Source organism: Echinops telfairi, unplaced genomic scaffold, assembly GCF_000313985.2.
Source record: "Echinops telfairi isolate 266 unplaced genomic scaffold, ASM31398v2 ScPeMD7_7457;HRSCAF=8495, whole genome shotgun sequence".
NCBI classification, from domain to species: Eukaryota; Metazoa; Chordata; class Mammalia; order Afrosoricida; family Tenrecidae; genus Echinops; species Echinops telfairi.
The window spans coordinates 46,695,044-46,714,368 of NW_022111357.1; the positions used below are offsets into that span (position 1 = coordinate 46,695,044).

General features: G+C 57.3%; 4 protein-coding genes across 4 annotated transcripts in view; 1 reads left to right on the forward strand and 3 right to left on the reverse strand.

The window, feature by feature from the left end:
* The window catches only part of NR2F6 (nuclear receptor subfamily 2 group F member 6), a gene marked incomplete at its 5' end in the record, with an annotated part of 8,807 nt that extends 6,813 nt beyond the window's left edge, over positions 1-1,994 (forward strand). The window contains 2 exons of the mRNA XM_045299257.1: positions 3-364; positions 1,384-1,994. Coding sequence (XP_045155192.1) covers positions 3-364; positions 1,384-1,658 — 637 coding nt within the window. The remainder of the gene's footprint in view (positions 1-2; positions 365-1,383) is intronic.
* A 2,233-nt stretch (positions 1,995-4,227) lies between these two features.
* Positions 4,228-7,027, reverse strand: OCEL1 (occludin/ELL domain containing 1). Its single transcript, XM_004697790.2, has 7 exons — positions 7,021-7,027; positions 6,322-6,449; positions 5,791-5,967; positions 5,446-5,654; positions 5,048-5,213; positions 4,772-4,825; positions 4,228-4,627 (listed from the first exon to the last, which is right to left on the reverse strand). Exons 1-7 carry the CDS (start codon positions 7,025-7,027, stop codon positions 4,508-4,510), a joined length of 861 nt encoding a protein of 286 aa, XP_004697847.2. The 3' UTR covers positions 4,228-4,507.
* Positions 7,028-9,755: 2,728 nt separating this feature from the next.
* Positions 9,756-12,426, reverse strand: USE1 (unconventional SNARE in the ER 1). Its single transcript, XM_045299072.1, has 8 exons — positions 12,286-12,426; positions 11,938-11,987; positions 11,755-11,833; positions 11,502-11,654; positions 11,055-11,067; positions 10,631-10,658; positions 10,184-10,358; positions 9,756-9,953 (listed from the first exon to the last, which is right to left on the reverse strand). The coding sequence occupies exons 1-8, from the start codon at positions 12,424-12,426 to the stop codon at positions 9,771-9,773; spliced, it is 822 nt and encodes a 273-aa protein (XP_045155007.1). The 3' UTR covers positions 9,756-9,770.
* Positions 12,427-15,311: 2,885 nt separating this feature from the next.
* Positions 15,312-19,325, reverse strand: part of MYO9B (myosin IXB) — a 76,758-nt gene continuing 72,744 nt past the window's right edge. Inside the window, exons 34-40 of the mRNA XM_045299258.1 lie at positions 19,218-19,323; positions 18,941-19,072; positions 18,659-18,782; positions 18,169-18,216; positions 17,572-17,723; positions 16,602-16,729; positions 15,312-16,501 (exon numbers count right to left, since the gene is read on the reverse strand). Of these exons, the coding sequence (XP_045155193.1) occupies positions 16,089-16,501; positions 16,602-16,729; positions 17,572-17,723; positions 18,169-18,216; positions 18,659-18,782; positions 18,941-19,072; positions 19,218-19,323 (1,103 nt within the window). The 3' untranslated portion in view covers positions 15,312-16,088. The remainder of the gene's footprint in view (positions 16,502-16,601; positions 16,730-17,571; positions 17,724-18,168; positions 18,217-18,658; positions 18,783-18,940; positions 19,073-19,217; positions 19,324-19,325) is intronic.

Genomic DNA, 19,325 nt, shown 5'->3' on the forward strand with positions numbered 1-19,325 from the left:
GCGGGCGCGGTGCTGGGCATCGACAACGTGTGCGAGCTGGCGGCGCGGCTGCTCTTCAGCACCGTGGAGTGGGCGCGCCACGCGCCCTTCTTCCCCGAGCTGCCGGTGGCCGACCAGGTGGCGCTGCTGCGGCTCAGCTGGAGCGAGCTGTTCGTGCTGAACGCGGCGCAGGCCGCCCTGCCCCTGCACACCGCGCCGCTGCTGGCCGCCGCGGGGCTGCACGCCGCGCCCATGGCCGCCGAGCGGGCGGTGGCCTTCATGGACCAGGTGCGCGCCTTCCAGGAGCAAGTGGACAAGCTGGGCCGCCTGCAGGTGGACTCGGCCGAGTACGGCTGCCTCAAGGCCATCGCACTCTTTACTCCTGGTGAGAGCCCGCCGCGGGGGCGGGGGGGCCCCACGAACCCCACAATCCCTGGCCCCAAAGCCAGGCTCTGCACCTAGTAAGGGGCTAATAGGGCAGCAGTCAGTTGAGTGTGGTCCCACTGTAGCCCCAGCCAGCCAGACGGGAACCCTGCCCGAAGTGAGCCCCGAAGGCAGGCGGGTGGGGCAGTGAGGGAGCAGCAGGGGTGACAATTGGAACTCCCACCCCAGGACCCCCTAGGAACACTCCACCCAGCCTCCAGACCTCAGGGTCTAGCCCAGCCCCACTGGTAGGCCAATCCCCCTGCCTCCAGGCTCATCAGTCTCCCAAGGGTCCTCAAACTATGGCCCGCGGGCCACATGCGGCCGCGCCAAGGACATTTATCCGGCCCGCCCGGGTGTTTTTGCCCCGTTTTGTTTTTTACTTCAAAATAAGATATGTGCAGTGTGCATAGGAATTTAAGTTTTTTTTAAAAACTATAGTCCGGCCCTCCAACGGGTCTGAGGGACAGTGTACTGGCCCCGCTTAACAAATTTGAGGACCCCTGCTTCTAAACCCTCTGACCCCCAGGTCAAAGCCCTCAGGGAAGTCTGCCAGGTAAGGAGTGCCCTGACATTTGGTTCTGGGGCCCCTGAATTCTTGGGCACTCAGCCTAGGATTCCTTCCCACAAGATGCCAGCCTCCAGCCTTGGTCTGCATAGGGTTGTGGTGCCGTTCCAAGGCCCCTCCCCCAGAGGTGTGGCCAGATGGCCTGCCCTGCTGGGAGTCTGGGTCCTGTGCCTTCCCAGCCTGTTGATTCTCCAGGCAGTCTGTAATCTGACTCCTATAGCCACCTTTGTAGGGGAGTCCTGTCCACCCTCAGCACATCACTGCCTGTACCCCAGTCCACACTGCCTTAGAAGCCCTCCTTTGTGCCCCAGGAACCCCCTCACCAACCATCCCAGCGCTCTAAGCCATGCTTAAGGTCACCTGGGTGTGGGCTCATCCTCTCTTCCCACCTGATGGCACCCTCATCTCTCCAGATGCCTGTGGTCTCTCAGACCCAGCACACGTGGAGAGCCTGCAGGAGAAGGCGCAGGTGGCCCTGACCGAGTACGTGCGGGCCCAGTACCCAGCCCAGCCCCAGCGCTTCGGCCGCCTGCTGCTGCGCCTGCCCGCCCTGCGCGCCGTCCCAGCCTCACTCATCTCCCAGCTGTTCTTCATGCGCCTGGTGGGCAAGACGCCCATTGAGACGCTGATCCGTGACATGCTGCTCTCGGGAAGTACTTTCAACTGGCCTTACGGCTCCGGCCAGTGACCAGCCTCCAGGGACACAGATGCTCGGGGCCCCTAGGCCAAGGACCTTGGCCCTTTCTCAGACTTTTCTTTTTTAAAGACTGTGAAATGTTTGACTTTTCTGTTTTTTAAATGATCATGAAACCAAAAAGAGACGGATGGTCTGCAGATTCCAGCCATGTCTTCCGGTGCCCTGGCAAAGATGTGGGGAGGCGTGGCACGTTCCCATCCGTACACAACCCGTCCCTTGGAGCCCAGGATGAATTTTTGGGACTGCAGGGGTGGGGTGGGCATGGACACTCACTACATGAGGAATGAGCATGGGGATACAGTAATACAGATGTTTCCTACATGCCAATCTGCCCTGTTGTGTCTCAGTCCCGGGATGCCCAGGGGTCCCACTGTCTTGGTACCCACCCCAGCCCTACTGTGTACACAGAAACAAGCTAAGGGGGGAGGCAGAGGGCCTTAGAGCAGCCAGGGGGTCCCCGCATGTTGAGCTCGGCAGATGGCCTGTGCTTTGTATTAGCCGAGGCAGTTGAGCAGGACAGTAGAGTCAAGCCCTGGACCGAACATACTTTAAGCAACTAAAAGTCGGCTCTTAATCTTGGTATTTGGGCTCCGTGGAGTCCTTAGAACTCTCTTCCCTCAAGGACTCTCTGAGCTCATGTGGGCTGAGGGAGGCCTTTGACCTGTCCTGATAACAGTCCAGGCAGTCGACCTTCTGCCCTGGCCACAATGATTGGTTCAGGGAGATCATGTGACCCAGAGCAGACCAATGGGACCTGGAGGATATAATCAGTGAGGCAGTCCCTACAGAGGAAACTCAATATCCCAGCATGCCTCTGGAGCCCCTTGATCAAGCCATACCTGAAGTTTTCAGACACTGAAGTTTATAAGATCAAATATCCCCACTTGTTGTCCAAGCCAGTTTGAATTGGGTGATAAACCCCCTGGAGATTGGTGTTCGGGACCACTGTGAGGTAAGGCTGAAACAGACCTGGCTGAGTGGACAAGGGAAGGGGGGTGGTATTGCAGGTCATGGAGCCCCGTGTCCTTGGTGGGAAAGGTGGGGCTGTACCGACAGGACTGGGGAGCTAGGAGGGACTTGGATGATGGTGGTGGCTGTAAAGCTGGTACCTCAGACTCTCACTGGAGCCCTGCAGCAAAGGATGCCCCCTTTTGAGAGCATCCAGAGCACACCACGTCACCCTGCAGCCCTATCCCTCTAAAATGCTCCCAGTGCCTATCTTGGAAGTCTTTGAAATGAAATGATACCCCTTTCCGTGGAATGAATGGGGCCTTATGGGCATGCTCTAGCCCCTCGAGAAGGGAGGGCACTGGACTTTATTAAAGGTTGAACTGGGCCCTGTACTGGATCAAGGGCTCTGGATTCACCCAAGGGTAAGTGGGTGCATGTCCGTCTGGTAGGGGCTAGAAAATGGCCCATTTCTCAGATTCACAAACCAAGGCTAACTCAGGCCCGAGTGATACCGTGGAGGGGCTGTCCTGCTGGAGACTGGATGTCTGTCTACCCCTGACAACTGAATGACCGCTCTCCTACAAAACCCCATCCACACAGCCCCTCCTGCAGGAAGATCTCATCAGCCTCCCTGGTTGTTATCTTTGCTATTGATCTCTCCATCATTACAGTATCACACAGGGTCCATGGCTGTCTCCCCAGACAAGGGGCTCAAGGGTTAACCCTGGGGCTGTGGACCATGGCTACACTCAAGTGACTGGCACCACCTTATCTGCTTGCCACTCTCCTGAGACTTCTCTGGGAGACCAAGAATCAGAGGGCAGTAGCAGTCAGTTCAAGGTCACACAGCCTAGCAGGCAGCCTGGACCTGCCCTACCTATGCTCCCCCAGAACCTGAGAGGCTCTCAGGGTCCTGCATATGCATGACAGCCACACAGCACTTCGTGTCAATCATTGTCCTCCGTCAAAGGACCAAGGATCAGAGGAGAGGAACATGGAGGGGGTTGGTGCCACCATGGTGGCGGTGGTTGTGTGTGTGTGTGTGTGTGTGTGTGTGTGTGTGTGTCGGCCTCCTGTATGTCCTTGGGCTGAGTGCCCCCTCCAGGCATTCTCCAGCACTACACCCACATAGTGTCAACCAGACTCCAGGTACCACTCAATCCCTGGAAGACACCCTGCTTGCTAAAGTGGAGGGGCAGTGAGAAAGAGGGAGGACCTGACAAGGTGGGCTGACACAGTGGCTGCAACAAGGGGCGCACACTTGACAATTGTGAGGCTGGTGCTAGACCGGGAGGCGGTTCGCTCTCTGGTCCACAGGGCAATTGAATCGGAATGGTCTTGAGCCCTGGCCTCCATGTATTACTGAAGCTGCAAGCATTTGTGGCCTGTGGGAGCCCCCCACCAAGGCTAGGCAAGGAGGTGAAGCCGATGTCAGTCCAGAATTTTCCAACCAGAGGCCACCTGAGCTCAGGTCTTGAAGGAGATGGAATGTCCTGGCTATCGGAGGGTTTGGGGACCATGGGCAGGTCTCTTGGAACTTCCAGCGTGTGCTTACTTCTGAGAGTGGGGAGAACCACTTTGGGGTGACGTGAAACGAGGGTTAAACAGCTGCATACAGTCAACGTTTAATACCCATTTCCTTCATTGCGATGGAGAGCTGGGGGCGGGGGGGACAGTGCTGAGTTAGAGTCTGGGCCCAGGGTCCCAGAGGTGGTCCTGGGAAGGCTGACTACCTGGAGATCTTCAAAGCTTTGTGACAACGTAGTGCGGCCAAGGGAAGCTATTCCAGGCAGAGGGAAGACAGGAAAACTCCGAGATGGGAAACCAAAGAGAAGCCAGGACGAGGGGTCCCCACTCGAGTGTGCCCTTCCCTCCGCCTGCCAGCATGCTCAGAAGTAGACGGAGCCCTCGCTGTCCTGCTCATCGTATTTCTGGATCTGTGCTTTGAGGTGCCTCAATTTGCCTTTCAGGTAGCGGTAGCGTGCCTGCTTGTCTAGAAACCTGGGGTCCTGGGTAGGGCGAGAACCAGGGAAGTCCTATGGCAACCCAGCTCCCTCCTGCTGTTTCGAGGGTTTGCCTTCTGCGTCAGTTTTCTCTCCTTTAACATGGGCACAAGGGTCAGGGCCCACAAGGACCCAGGCATCAAGACTCACCATCTGCTTCTTCTCAAATTTCCTCCAGACTCGGGCAGTGACCTGGGCCTCCTTCTGTGGAAGGAGGGGGCGTAGGAGACTCAGGGGATGCTGGACCCCAGGGGGAACAGGGCAACAGGCTCAGACAAATAGAGGTTGGCCTAGAGAGCCCCTCCAGGGTTGACCTTGGCCCCACATGTGGAGGTGCTGACCAGCCAGGAGAAGAAAGCACCCCGCCCCCACCCACAAGATCAGGCCTGGGGCTGCTGCAGGCAGGGCTTTCGGCCCAGCACTGACCTGGCTGCGGGGTGGGGGCAGCGAGTTCAGCTGAGTTTGCAGGTGATGGAGCTCCGCCTGTGCGGAGGCCACCTCCTGCTGCAGCTCCACGAACTCCGAGTACTGGTCCTGGAACACAGCTACGTAGCGGCTCCGCTCCCTCTCACTGCTCACGGAGGGGTATTTCCTGCCAGGGCAAAGTGGGTCAGAGTGGGAGGGTAGACACCTCCCTCCACTGCTACTTGCAGTTTATTTCTCCATCTAGTCTCCATGCCTTTGCTGGCGGGGTGGGTGCTAAACTCTGGGGCCTGAAACGCTTGGTTTCCCCTTTTGGGTTCCTTGGTATACTCCTCTCCACCCGTCAAAGCCCCAGCCCCAGTGACCCTTCCCAGGTCCCAGGCATCTGGAGAGCCACTCACAGCTCATAATCGGGCAATGGGTGGGGACTGGGTTTATAAACCCCAGGGGTGGCTCCGAGAGGCCTCCTGGTCTCCAGGAAAGCCTGGGGAGGCAGCTCGTCCTCAAACACAATCTTCTTGGGCCGTGCCCTGTGGGCTCCGGACTGAGGTTGGCACAGACTGCGTGGCGAGCTGGCTTCCAGTGCTCGAGGGTCGTGTCGCCGCAAACACTGCAAGAATCATGGTTTGGGGTTTACCCCGACGAGACACGGTCGGCCCGGGGGCTACAGAGAAATGGGAATCTCTCAAGTTGTGGGTCTGAATTCTTTGCATAGGTCCCAGCCTGGGGCTTTCCTTCGTACTCACCGGAGGCCCAGGGCCAGGTGGGCGGAGCTGGGGGTCCCTCTGGGAACCGTGGGTCTGGGGAGTCTCCCGGATGGGCATTGACCTCGGGACGGCGCCGTTAGGGGGTCCCCTGGGCGGCGGGCGGGACCTACGGGTGGCGTCGCGGCCCGCGCATGGCGGGGGGGGTCGGCGGGCAGCCTGAGGACGCGGTAGAAAGGTGCGTCCGGAGGCGGGCAAGGGACGCAGACGCCCGGAGAACAGCTACGGCATCCCTAACTGCGCCCGGAGCGGCTTCCGGGAACCCGCCTCTATTTGCATAGACCATCCGATTGGCCCCGAAGCGCAGCCCAGACCCCGCCTCTGCGTACGTAGGAAAAGCCCTATGCAAATAAACGTGACGCCACCGCGTCATCGGGGCGGGGCCCGGGTTAACCCCCGCAGGGCCGGAGGCTCCCCGCGACAGCACGAGTTTCCCCGGGTCACCGCCCCGGGGAAGCATCCCAGGTCGCCCGCCCTGGTTGCAGGCCGCACAGGCCGCCCCCGCAGAGTCACCTGTCCCAGCGTCCGGGCTCCGAGTCCGGGGTCCGGAGCTCCAGAAGAGAACGTCCGGCCGCTCCGGTTGAGCTTTAACCGGAGATTGCACTCCACAGCGGAGGTCGCAGGGCAGAAGGGGGCGGGGCCTTGTGCGAGGGGGCGGGGCCTTGTGCGAGGGGGCGGGGCCCGGCCTGTGGGAGCGAGCCCTGGAGGGGCCTGGTGCTCCCGCGCGCACGGGGGACTCGAACCTCTACCCAGGTCCGACGTGTGTCCAGGTGGATGTAACCTTTTCCTCTCCTCCCGTGCGAAGAGTGACAGTCTCAGACACACAGAGGCAGCCCCACCCTGCCCTGTAGGGTCACTATGGGTCGGCATCCACTCGCTGGCAGTGAGGTTTGAGACCCTCGGTTTATTTGTCGGAATACGGGTTGTTTTCCGTGAGTGTGTGCTCAGTTTATGTTCAACGTGCTAATTTCTTTGGACACACGAGGTAGAATTATCTGTTGGATATAAAGTCCCAGAAATGGGCTCACGAGGCAAGGGAACCTGGGCATTTTACATTTGAAACCCAACTAAAATCAGTCTCACTGCTATGAAGTCCATTCTAACTCCTAGTGACCCTATAGGACAGGGAAGCGCTGCCCCTGTGCGTTTCCGAGACTAACTCTTCAGAAGTAGAAAGCCTCATCTTTGTCCAGAGAAACACTGTATCCTCACGGACCATCATCCTCAGGTGAACCAGTGAGCTTAAAAACATTGTGGAACAAGGAATGAAAAGATCCTGGAAGTTGTTTAGGAACGTCTTTTTTGTTTGTTTGTTTAGGAACTTCTTGACGCCTGAGATAGATAAACACATGTGGGGTTAACTGAAGGGCGGAGAGATAAATCGCTCAGTGAGCCTCACCTTTCTAGTTCTCAGGTCTCTTGCTTTCTGATGGTCAGACCAGGGTGCAGCTGCCTTAGCCAGTTCCCTGCTTCAGCTGGCAAGGCTCACTTCCTGCAAGACATCCCTGAGAAGAAACCACATGGACCTATCCTGATGCAGCCCTGGGTGCTGGAGCAGCCTGCCAGCACTGAGATGCTTACATGCTCACTGATTTGGCATTCCACCTGCTGTCAGCGTCATTGTGTGTGTTTTGTGAGATGGAGAAGGACTTTGTAGATTGGTGTGGGAAATATGTGCTAATGTTGGACTTATGGGTTTGGACAGCACGGGGTTGGGACGCTTTCTTAATGTACATTTACCCTTGCTATAAAACTCATATTTAACTGAAGAGCAAATGTTCTGAGAATGTTGAGGGCAACGAATGTGCAAATGTGCTTTACACAATTGACGTATGTATGGATTGTGATGAGTTGTATGAGCCCCTAATAAAATGATTAAAAAAAAGAGTTGTACAAGCCCCCAATAAAATGATTAAAAAAAAAAAAGACTTAAAAAAGTGGGAGTGTGGGTAGGGAGGGGAAAAAAGAGGAGTGGATCCCAAGGGCTCAAATAGAAAGTAAATGTTTAGCAATGATGATGGCAACATATGTGTGGAATGTTATAAGAGCTGTAAGGGCCCCCGGTAAAAGGATTTTTTTTAAAAAAAGAAGACAAAAACTCTTATATGAGTTTCTGTGGATTTGTTTCTCTAATGTACCCAGACTAACACATTGTCCCCTGCATGTTCAGTGGAGCCCTGGTGGTGGTGGACTGTAGTTCCTCGGTTGGACAGCTAACCCCAAGATCAGCAGTTCGAAGCCACCAGCCGCTCCAGGGGAGTAAGATGAGCCTTTCTACTTTTGTGCTCATGATGAGATCTGCCGATACTTTTTGCAGTTTTTATTCATGTAGTATACAATTATTTTAAAGAATATTCCTTATGCTGTTTGCTAGGGCACTGAATTCTCTTTTTGAGAGCTTGTTAGTCCCGATTTTCAAGCTCATTTCTTGTTCGCTTCCGATTGCATTAGCTAGTAGCTCTAGAATGATTTTCAATTGCGAGGCAATGGCCAGAAGTCCGTGTTTGCATTCAGTCTCTGGGCTTGAACTTTTTCCGTCCACTTAGGAAAACAGGCCTTTATCATTATTTTTCCATGGGAACGTGGTGACTCAGTGATAGAATTTTCACCTCCCGTGTCGGAGATCTGGAGAGACGGGGCTTACTTCCATGAAGAGTTTGTCTTGAAGACTCGGGCCGTTCTCCGTTGGGTTGAAAATAGCGAGCAGTGACTACTTTTTCAGTTTTTAATGCAGGGCATCTACGTTTGATTCTCAACCGGTGCGCTTCCCGCGTGCCCATCACCCACCTTACACACGGCTAGGGTGCTGCTCAGATTTCAGCAGTGCACTCTAAGACGGACAAAGAAGGCTTGGCAAGCAACCAAGTTTCCAAAATTAGTCTGTGAGCACCTTAAGGACCTCCTGGTCCCTGCTGTAACAGGTCATGGTGATGGGCCAGGCAGTTGCACTCTTCTGGTGTGTGGGGCCACGAGTTGGGGCCAGATGGGTGGCAGCCAACAAGTCACTGTATTTCTCCTTCACTCGTGGATGTAGAGTAATGGATGCCGAAGAAGAGCCTAAGAAGCCCTTTCAGCGCTTGCAATCTTGTCCTCAGGTGCATTATTGTGCTCAATTTGGCGAACAGGCTTCCTGATGTTGACATTCACTATTGCTGGAGGCACAAGTCTCCTGTTTTTATAAACAATAAAACAAAAACTCCCACTAGTGTTTGCAGAAAACTCCCTGGCGGGTTTACAGTCCTGTTGACGAGACACCTCCATTAGCATTACCTGCCGCCACAAGACCCACCCAAGCTCCCACAGATCTGGGTCATCTGAAGTGGGGGCAGGGAGAGCCTGGCACCCACCTGCCCCAACCCTCTGTCAACTTGTCCTAAGGACTCCCTGCCCCCCAGCTTCCCTCCAGGACCCCCCCACTGCCACCCCTCTACCTTGGTCCTGACTCCAGCCTCCCACCCAGCTCTCCTCTGGACTGGTCATATGGTGACAGGGAGGTCTCTGCTGAGCCACCATACCCGGTGCTGTTTGGACATGAGCTTTGGACTATACGAAGGATGCAGCATGCTGAGGGAGAGCTTTGGCTGTGGCTGGTGTTCGGATGAGCTTTCCCAGAATGAGCGCCTTTAATGCCAAGGAGGACCCTGCCGTGATGCCTCCTCCTTCAGGCAGCCCTCCGGGCCTAGCTCTGCCCCACCCACTAGCACCACTAGACCTTGTTCCATCCTCCGGCCCCACAAGACTAAAAGGATCACATTGACCCATGGTTCTCCAAGATGTGGGGGTGGGCTTCCCTGGTGTCTCAAGGAACATGGGGCTCACAGTGTTGACTTCCCCTTCACTATGCTCACACGATCTCTCTGGCTCCCAGGGACTACCCAACACTGTCCCCTCTTGCTGTCCATCCCATCGGGGACTAGGGGCGTGAGGCAGGCAGAAGCAGACGAGTGGACAGGGCCAGGCCTTTATTTGAGTTTGGGCATGATCCGGATGAAGAGGATCATACTGATGAAGAGGAAACAGACAATGATGAGCATCGCCCAGAGTAGCCAGTTGACGGACTTTTGCGTGTGTTGTTCTAGTCGTTCTGACTCCGTCTTCAACTTCTCCAGGTTCTGGTCGGCCATTTTGAGCGAGTGTGACAGGGTCTAGGTGCAGAGGACAGCAACAGGACAGGGGTCAGAGCTCACTTCTTTCTACTGTCCTGAGTCAGGTATGCACCTCTTGGCACTGTGTGCCCGGAACTGGGAATGCCATTTCTGGCTGCTTCTGAACTCCTATCCACCCACCGAAGCCCTGGCCACAATGCCCCTCTGCTGGGAAATCTTCTGGGGAAACCCCTAGGGCAGTGGGCACAGGGTCCCCAGGGTCTCCAGACCTGGTTGTCCTTCTTGATCACGCTCTGCGCAGCCAGAGTGTTGGTCTTGAGGCTGCGGGCAAGGCCTAACATCTCCTCTGCTAGCTTCTCCTGGAGATTCTGGTGCCGTTGGAGGGCAAGGTCAAGGTCAGCTGCCGACTGCTTCTCATCCACTGGCCTGGACCCTGCGAGCCCACTGATCCCACACATGGGTGGGCAGGTGGACATGGGAAATGGGGTATGAGAGGGGAAGACTGCCATGTCTGCTGGGAGCCCAGAGGCCACAGCTACAGCCACTACCTTAGTTTCCCCTTCTTGGCTTCAGCTTCTGGGAAAAGTATCTCCATAGAGTGGCTTCTGATAGGTGTTTCCTGGATCACCCCGCCCTCCCTGCTGCCCCCCCCCCCCCCCCCCCCGCCCTCCCTGCTCCCCGCCCCCCACACTGCCTAGGGGCCCAGGGACACTCACGTTCGCTTCCTTATATCCAGTCCAGACTCTGCCATGCAGGAAGAAGGAAGAGGAGAGAAGGGAGAGGATTGGTCTCCAGCTCTCTAGCCTTGTGGCCTTTGCTTGTGCCGTGCCGTTCCCCATCTTTTCTGTTGCCTGGCAGGCTCCTAACTACGCTTCGAAACCCCAGCTTGAATGCCCCTTTGGCTTCAAAGTATTTTTCACTGCCACCTGAGCCCCTTAGCACCCTCCCTTGAGCTCGGTCCTCCAGGGGCCACTTCTCTCTCAGACCAGTACGTGAGGTCTGACTAAATGATGCCCCTGGTCACCATTTCTAGATGGGGGATATTCCTGTGGGAACCAGGCAGGGCCCCAGAACGTGGAGCAGTAAGGTCTTGTCCCAGGCTGCTGGGTCTTGAATCCTGTTCTGTACAGGGAGACTCACCCTCCGTAGAGTCCTGCAAGGAAAAGAGAGGGACATAAACTCACCCATTTTGTTCTGTCCCCAAACTATCCTTCATGTTCTCAGAACCTTCCTAACCTCAGTCAGGGCCCTGGGCAAGCCCTGTTACCTCTAATTTCCTCATTTACAAACTGGCAACAGCTACAACTCTGAACTGCAGAGTGGAGTTAAACTGACTCATGTAAAATGCTCAGAAAGGCACCTGGCAGTTCTTGTGGCCAGTAGTTTGAGATTTACCAGGGTATGCACCACATTCACCTTCTGTTTTGAACTCCTATTTACCCAGCAGAGCCCTGTCCATAATACTCGGTGATAGCCCCAGAGAAGAGGCTGTCAAGTGTTCCAGGATCCCTGGACCTGGACCTGCAGTATTTATCATTCTGCAGTCCACAGCCCAAAGGGCTCCCAGGGACCCGAGAGGGGCCTCACCATGCCTAGCAGCTCGTTGCGCATCTCACCAGTGTACCTCGCCCGAGACTGCAGGTGCACTGTTTTGGTGGCAGGCACTCGCTCCCGGGTGGTGGTCGGCACACGGCCTGGGGCGAGGAACTGGTTGGCTAGCGCCTTCTCCGAGGAGGAGGTCTGCAGAGAGAAAGGCACGGGGGGTCGCACATGGATGGAGTGGGTCTCAGAGACACAGGAGGGTATAGTGGGGACCACCCAGAAAGAGGTCCTGGCTCACCAGCTTCTCTGCCTGCAGCATCCCCTTCAGAAAGTCCACTTTGCGAGAGTATTCATGGAGGACCTCGGAGGCTGGCTTACTGGGATGGGCAGGAGAAAAAAGAAAGCCAGCCCCCGGGGAGGGTCCCAGTCAGTTCTCTTGGGACCCTTGGGTGTGAAACCCTGGTGGGTGGCCCGTACTCACCTGGTCTGGCCCTTCAAGGCCAGCAGCATGTCCTCCAGGGCGCCCACGTACTAAGGAGATAAAGCGGGGTGTCTGTTATCCGCCTCAACCAAGTTCTGCTAGCAGCAGTAAGAGGCAGGGTGAGGGGCGGGCTCAGGGGAGGAGTCAAACACCAAGAGGAGGCGTGGTCAGACGGAAGGCGTGGTCTCAAGGGTGGGAACGGAATTACGTGGCGGGCGGGAGGGGCCGCGACAGGAAGAGGCGTGGCCAACGAGCGGTGGGGGGCGGGGAGCCGGTCTGGGGGCGGTCAGCTCCAGAGAGCGGCCTCTGAACGTAGCGGTTTTCGTGGCGGCAACGTGGGACTCTCACCTTCTCCAGGCGCCACTCGTCCGGGTCCCGCTTCTCCGCCGCCATCGCCTCGCAGCGGCACAGCAGCCGCACCAGATTAAGCTCTAGCCTTGACGCCGCCATCGCCACCGGACGACGCCCCGCCCCTTCCGCCGGGGCCATTTTGAAGAAGGGCGGAAGTGCCTTCCTTTCGTCAGTCTTCGTGGGCTGGCCCACGTTTGCTTGGGGCGGAAGTGACTCCTGGTCTCCAGGCCCGGCGCCCGCCCATCCCGAGCTCCTGCGGGCGCGGGTGCTTGCTTGGCTTCAGGCGTGTTGAGTCCTTCCCCTGGGGTTGGAGGGAGCCCCGCGCGCGGGTCCCTCCGTGCTCCTTGAGCTTTCTCAGCACCCACCTCTGGTTGCGTTGCCCACTGCCCTCCCTGCCCCACGCCGAGCTAGGAGACCAAGCTGCGCTAACAGTGGGGCTTCAGAGCCAGACGGGGCAGCCCCCTTTTCTCACCGAGCCCCGGACCCCGGGCCCGGTCTCCTCCATCTGGAAAGAAACCCCGTGGAGACGCTCCTAAAGGGCAGAGCCTCTGGGAGGAGCCCAGGGTCGACGCCCCCGCACCTAGCAGGGGTAGCTCGATAGGGGTGCAGTGGAGAGCTGGGCTGCAGCCGCTTAAACACTGAAGGGCCAACGGAAACTGAAAAGTAGGCGGGAAAGCCCGCGAGCTGCTCGGAGGGAGGAGAAGGCCGCCTGCTTCCCTAAAGACTTGGGTTTCAGGCAGTTTTACTCTGCCCTGTGGGGTTGCCGAGTCAGGGTCTGTAAGACCATTTCTGCCCGCCCCTCCGTTGGACAGTTCACTGCATTCAACAGGATTGTCTAGAGCTATGGTTCTCAACCGGGGGGTGGGGGTGGGGGGGGGTGTCGAACGACCCTTTCACAGGGGGTCGCTTGATTCATAACACTAGCAAAATTAGTTTAAGTAGCAACGAAATTAATTTTATAGACGGGGGGGTAGGGAGGAGTTGACCCCAAGGGCACAATGGAAAGTAAATGTCTAGAAAAGAACGATGGAATATGTCGGATACAATTGATGTATGGTTTGTAACAAGAGTTGTAAGAGCCCCCAATAAAATGATTAAGAAACAAAATAATTTTATGGTTGGGATCACCACAACATGAGGAACTGTATTAAAGGGTCACAGCATTAAGGTTGAGAACCACTGCTCTAGAGGAATATATATCTATATAATGTATAAAAATATAACAGTAAAGTGTCTCAAACAGTTCTCAAATTTGAACACATTGAATCTGCCTTGTTCAACGCCTTCCTCTTTTTTGCTGTCCCACTACTTTACCAAGCATGATGTCCTTCTTCAGGGACTGGTCCCTCCTGACAAGATGTTCAAAGTGGATCAGATGTAAAGTTGGAGGCTTTTCTTAAATCATGTAGCTGTCGGGGGTTGATGAACCAGGAAACTGGAAGGACATAGGCTAGTAGAGGCAGAGATGGAGAAGCCAACGTCAGTTGACTCGATTAAATCCAAGGTTGGCAAGCAATATGGCAGGCTGCTGCCACCTCCCAGGATCACAGTATGGCAAGCTGTTGGTTCAAGTCCAAAGCACCCGAGGTGGATGAGACAGATGCAGGATCCAAGGCAGCAAGAATCATCTCTTAAATAGGAGTAGGCCCCAGCCCAAGGAAACCAGTTGGATCAGGGCTGTGACCTAATTGTACATGGATTGAGACAGTTGGGCGAACAGAACATGGGGCTACAGCATGGTTACAATCAGGAAAGGTCTGTGTATCCTCACCATACTTGTTCAACCCATATGACGAGGAAATCATCAAAGCTGGGTTATACGAAGAAGCACGTGGCGTCAGGATTGGAGGCAAGCTTAGCAACAACCTGCCCTATGCAGATGACAAGCCTTGCTGGCTGAAAAGTGAGGAGGACTTGAAGCCCTTGCTGATGAAGATCAAGGATTGTTGCCTGCAGTATGGATTATAACTGTGTAAGGAAGACCAACATCTTCACAAGTGGACCAATAGGTCACATTGTGATAAATGGAGAAAAGACTGAAGTTGTCAAGGATTTTGTCTTACTGGGATTTATTCTCTGTCTCATGCATGTGAAAGTCAGACACCGAATACAGAAGACCGTAGAAGGATCGATGCATTTGAATTGTGGTAGAGAACAGAAGGGCAAACCGATCTGCCTTTGGAAGTACGGCCAGGGTGCTCCTGAGAGGTAAGGATGGCAACTTTGTCTTACATATCTGGACAGGTTGTCAGGAAAGACCCGCCCCTGGAGGAGATCATGTTTGGTAAAGCGGAGGGGCGGCGAAAAAGAGGAAGGCCTTGCTTGGCAAGACGGACGGACACGGCTGCGTCCATGGGCTCGGACACGGGAACAGTTGTGAGGACCGCACGGGACTGTGTAGTTTCCTTCTGTTGTCCACAGGGTCACGATGGGTTGGACATGACTGGAGGGCACCTAACAAGTACACTCCACCCTAATCTTGCCGCAACTGAAGAGCCTGTCACGGAGTGGATTACATTGTGGGTGAGGCGTCACTGGCTAAAGCAAGGCTCCTGGCCCAGCCAAGCTGTCACAAAAACTATCATATCCACCCGACCCCAGCAGCCAATTGTAGCCTGGCGGGGTGCCTCCTAGCTGCCGCTCTGAGGGGCCCACCCCGGAACTGGTCCCTCAGAAGTGTGGGTGGACCCTGCAGATGATGTTAAGGGCAACAAGCCTTGGCTAGGCAGAGGCTTGGGTGCTGAGCCTCAGTTCCCCCTCTGGCACTGTATAAATGGGGCAATAGGAGACACAGCTCACCAGATGGAACTCTGCAGCTCCTCCCGGCTCTGGGGTGGATCTGGAGGCGCCTGCCCCCCAAGCCCTAGCCGTGGGGTCTTCCTGTGGGAGCCGTGCATAGCTCACACCTAGGTCAGCCTCCGAGGAAGGGCAATGGTGGGCTTCCCACCACCTGCTGCCCTGGTTCACTTTGACCCCACCCTCTGGCAGCCCAGCCCCCAAAGACAGAGTCGCACGCAAACAGGTCTCAGGCACTGTTTATTTCACGTGTCCAGGAGTCTTGGGGAGGGTGCTGACCTGCCCCCAAACCCCCAAGTTGCCACTGTTGACTGCCAGTGGGGGTGGAACCCATGCCTCGCCAACACAGGTCCCCAGTGGCAGGCCAATCCCTTTGTACCACGGGTGCTGGGAGCGAGATGGGGGCATGGTGGGAAGGGGGGTCCTGACCATGTCTGTCCCACCGGGACCTGACTCCGGGGGGAGGCGAGGCCTGGTGGTGCCACGGGCAGAGGCCACCCCGGCTTGGTGTCCTGGATCTCCAAGATCCCTGACCCCCACCCACGCCTGGCCCCACCAGTCCACGAGGACGCACGGTGCCAGCGGGGCCAGGGCACATCTGTAACCCAGCCAGACGCCCCAAGTGTCCCCCTCCTCTGGAAGGCCCGCCGGCCCATTGTCCGGCCCCCACAAGGGCCTGTGGTTCTGTCTGCTGCAGGACGACTCGCGTCCAGGTTAAAGGAAGATGTGTGGGGTTAAAGTACAAGTTTTTACATAAACATATTTATAAAAAAAGAAACAAACAAACAAACAATTTGGTCTTCCCATTAAGGCTATTACAGTTTCAAGTTCTGTAAACGACGTACACGGAAAGTTACGGACAAAGAAGCCCCTCCCGCTGGGCGGCCCTGTGGGGAGGCGCTGGGCTGGTCCTGCGTTAACCGACCAGTCTCGGAACTCTCGTGGATCCTTCCGTACAGTCGGTGCTGGAGCTGGTGGATGCCTGGGTCTGGCCAGCTGCATCCTCAGCTGTCGGTCTGGCCTGCGGCGGGGGGCAGGCAGTAGGTGGGGGGGTCTGAGTATCTCCGCTTGGCCCCAGGAGGCATCTCCTCTTCGCCCAGGATCTCATAGGCGGCCTGCGCGGGCAGTCCAGCGCCGGGAGCCCTGTACACCGAGTGCACCAGATCCGGGCGGCGGGCAGGCGGCTCACGGCGCCGCACAGGCATCCCGGGATCCCGGGTTCCGGACGCCCAGCTGGGCAGCCCAGGTGGCAGCTTGATATTGGCCGTGGGCATGACCGGTGTGCGCCTGGGGGTCTTCACTCGGACCGTCGCGAAGGACGACGGCCTGCGTCGCGGAGGGGCTGCCACCGCGGCCACCGTGGGGAGGGGGCTCGGGGTGGGTGCGCCGGGGCAGGGGAGAGCAGGCGCGGGGGGTCCTTGGGAGACAGACGGCAGGGTCAGCGACGTTCTGCTGTGGCCCCACCTTGCCCGGGAGGACAGGAAGGAAAAAAAAGTGCACGCTACCTTAATACTGACCTTCCGCGGCCCCCCGCCCAGCCCGCTCCTCCAGCAAGCTCTCGGTACTGGCAGACGTCTCCGAATCCAGGTTCTCCTCATCGGAGCCGCGTGGGTCCAGCTCCGGCAGGCGGTAGGTGATGTCCTCCCTGGGGGTGGGGGTGGGGTGGGAGGGGTGAGTGGGCGAGTGGAGGGGCCAGAGTTCAAGGTGGTCCTAGGGCAGGCACCCGGCCCCGCCCCCTCTCCCCAGTACAATTCCTGCCGGTTGTCCTGAGCATCTCTACGGTGTCAGAATGGCTGTCACCGTTTTGGAAAGCTGATCACCAGGTCTCTCTTCTGCTGTCCCTTCAGGTCAGTTTGAACTGTCCATCTTTTGGCTAGCTGAAGCTGAAGCACTCACCCGTTTGCCAACCCCCTCTCCACCCCAGGGACTTGCAGGGCTGTGGGGGTCTGAATTCTCAGTCTTTTCCTCCTGGTCCTACGCAGCCAAGCTGACCTCACCCAACCCCACCCAACTGCCTCGAGTAGATTCTGACTTCCTTGAGGCTCCCGCCTCGCCTGCACTCAGCATTCACTTTCCATAACTAGCCGTCCTAAGGGCTCTCCTCCTGTCTCCTTGAAGAGTGTATCAATTCAAGACCCCTAGCCACCAGCTCGCAGCATCAGGACCTCCCTCTAGCGTTTTCCTTGGCTGTATGGGACAGGACATTGCCAGGCCTTTCTTCTATGGTGCCTTTGGTGGGTTTGCAACGTAATCTTTTGCTTAGTAGCCGGGTGCTTGACAGTCTGCCCTGTCTGAAGCCTCCCCAGCATGACTCTTAACAGTGTCCCCTTACCCTTGGATTTGGGGACAATCTGCTGCCTGGGCTGAAACCAGCTTAAAGAAAAAGCTGGGCCCTGCTGCTGCTGCCCTCTCTCCTTGTGGACCTCTCTGCCAGGGCAGTGGGACTGCTGTGGGGACCCAGCCACCCGCCGCCCCAAGGGCACTTGCTTCTCCTCCTTGATGGACTGGATGCGTTCCATGAGGAGCTCCTTCTCCCGGTCCTCCTCATCACCAGCCGCCGCCGCTGCCTCCTCCTCCTCGTGTAACACCCCCAGCTCCTCCAGGCCACTGCCGCTCGCCTGGGCTCTGGGGCTCTTGTTCTGGAAGGGTGTTAGTGTCGAGTCAGGTGGGGCACGCGGCACGCTGATGTGTGCAGAGTGAAACTGACCCCCAGGGTTTTCAGGGCTGTGGTGTTTCAGAAGGCTCCAGACATTTCTTATGCGGCACCATCGGGTGGGTTCGAACTGCCGACCTTTGGGCCAGTAGCTGAGTGCTTGACTGCTTGCCAGTTGGCTAGTGCCTCCGTGGGTGAGGTTAGTGGCCGAGCTGGCTAGAGGGGAGTGGGAGCCGCTGGTTAGTTGTGATGTGTGTGAGGGGTTTGAGCAAGGACTGTTCACCAGGGGTGGTGAGGGGCCACTCCCAGCATGCACTTCCGGAAGGTGAGGGTGAAGTCTAGCCTAGAGGACTGAGGTGGGCAGAGAGGGGAGTTCAGCATGCACCCCACGTGAGATAGGCATGCAAGCAGTCTCCCCAGCCCGTACCTACCAGGACCCCCTCGTACGGAGATGAGAACCCCAGTTTGAGAAGCCACGGCTGGGAGAGAGATGAAGGCAGGGTGACTACAAGGCATGAGGCAGGGGGCTGAGCCAGCTGCCTGGGTGCCAGGGCGGTCCCACCTGCCCCTGCTCCATACTGTATAAGGTTCCCCTGTGGGGGGGGGCCTAGCCAGCAGGAAGGGCAGTGAACCTGGTCACCAAGAGGAGGCACTGCTCCCCACAGTGGCCAGGGAGCGTCCCTGTGGGGCTGAGTAAGGCTGGAAGAGGTGGGGAGTGGAGCCTCCCTCCCATCCCCCACCCCCCAGGTCCTTGGTCACTGTCACTGCCAGCCCTGACTCAGTCCCCAAGGCCCAGTCACAGCTCAGCACTCAGTCATGCAGCGGGAGCCGGGGCCTTCCCACACCTTCCCGATACAGCTGGGGGCTGAATCTGGAACCAGCTTTCTTCTATCCCTCTCGGCCCGGCCTGCCCAGGCTTACAGTGTTCTGCCGCAGCAGGGAGAGCCTGCGGAAGGCGATACTCTCAGCTGCCTCCAGCTGGTTGATCTCATCCATCTTCACCTTGTACTTTCGCATCTGCTCCTTGATCAGCATCTCCACGCACCTGCATGCGGGGCCACAAATGGGGGGGGCGGGGCGGGGACACGGACTTGGACTTGGCCAGGGCCTCGGGGAGAAGACCCATAGTTCCCCTCGGGCCTGCAAGTGCAGTGCAACCTGGTAGCCACGACCCCACCTGGGGCAGAGTCCCCAGGCACTCACGTGGTAATCTTCAGCACGTCCTTCACGCTGGTTAGCGGGTCCGACGTGTCGGGGGAGCGTAGCAGGCAGGGTGCGAAGATGATGGCCAAGGCGCTGGGTGACATGCGGTTGACATCCTCCAGCAGTGCCACCCTGCAGAGGTGGGCAGCATGAAGGCTGTGCCGCGTGGGGACACAAACCCTGAGGTCACCCCCTTCCCAATTGAGCCCAGTATGCCTGAGGCAGGCAGGCAGGCGGGCCGGGACCCAGACCACCCAGGGTGGGGAGGGGCACTTGCTTGACCAGGTGGAAGATGAGGCGCTCCAGGGAGTTGTGGTTGGCCTCAGGCAGAAGGTCAAGGGCTGCGTAGATGGCAGCCAGTTGCTCCACGCGTTCGGGCAGCTCT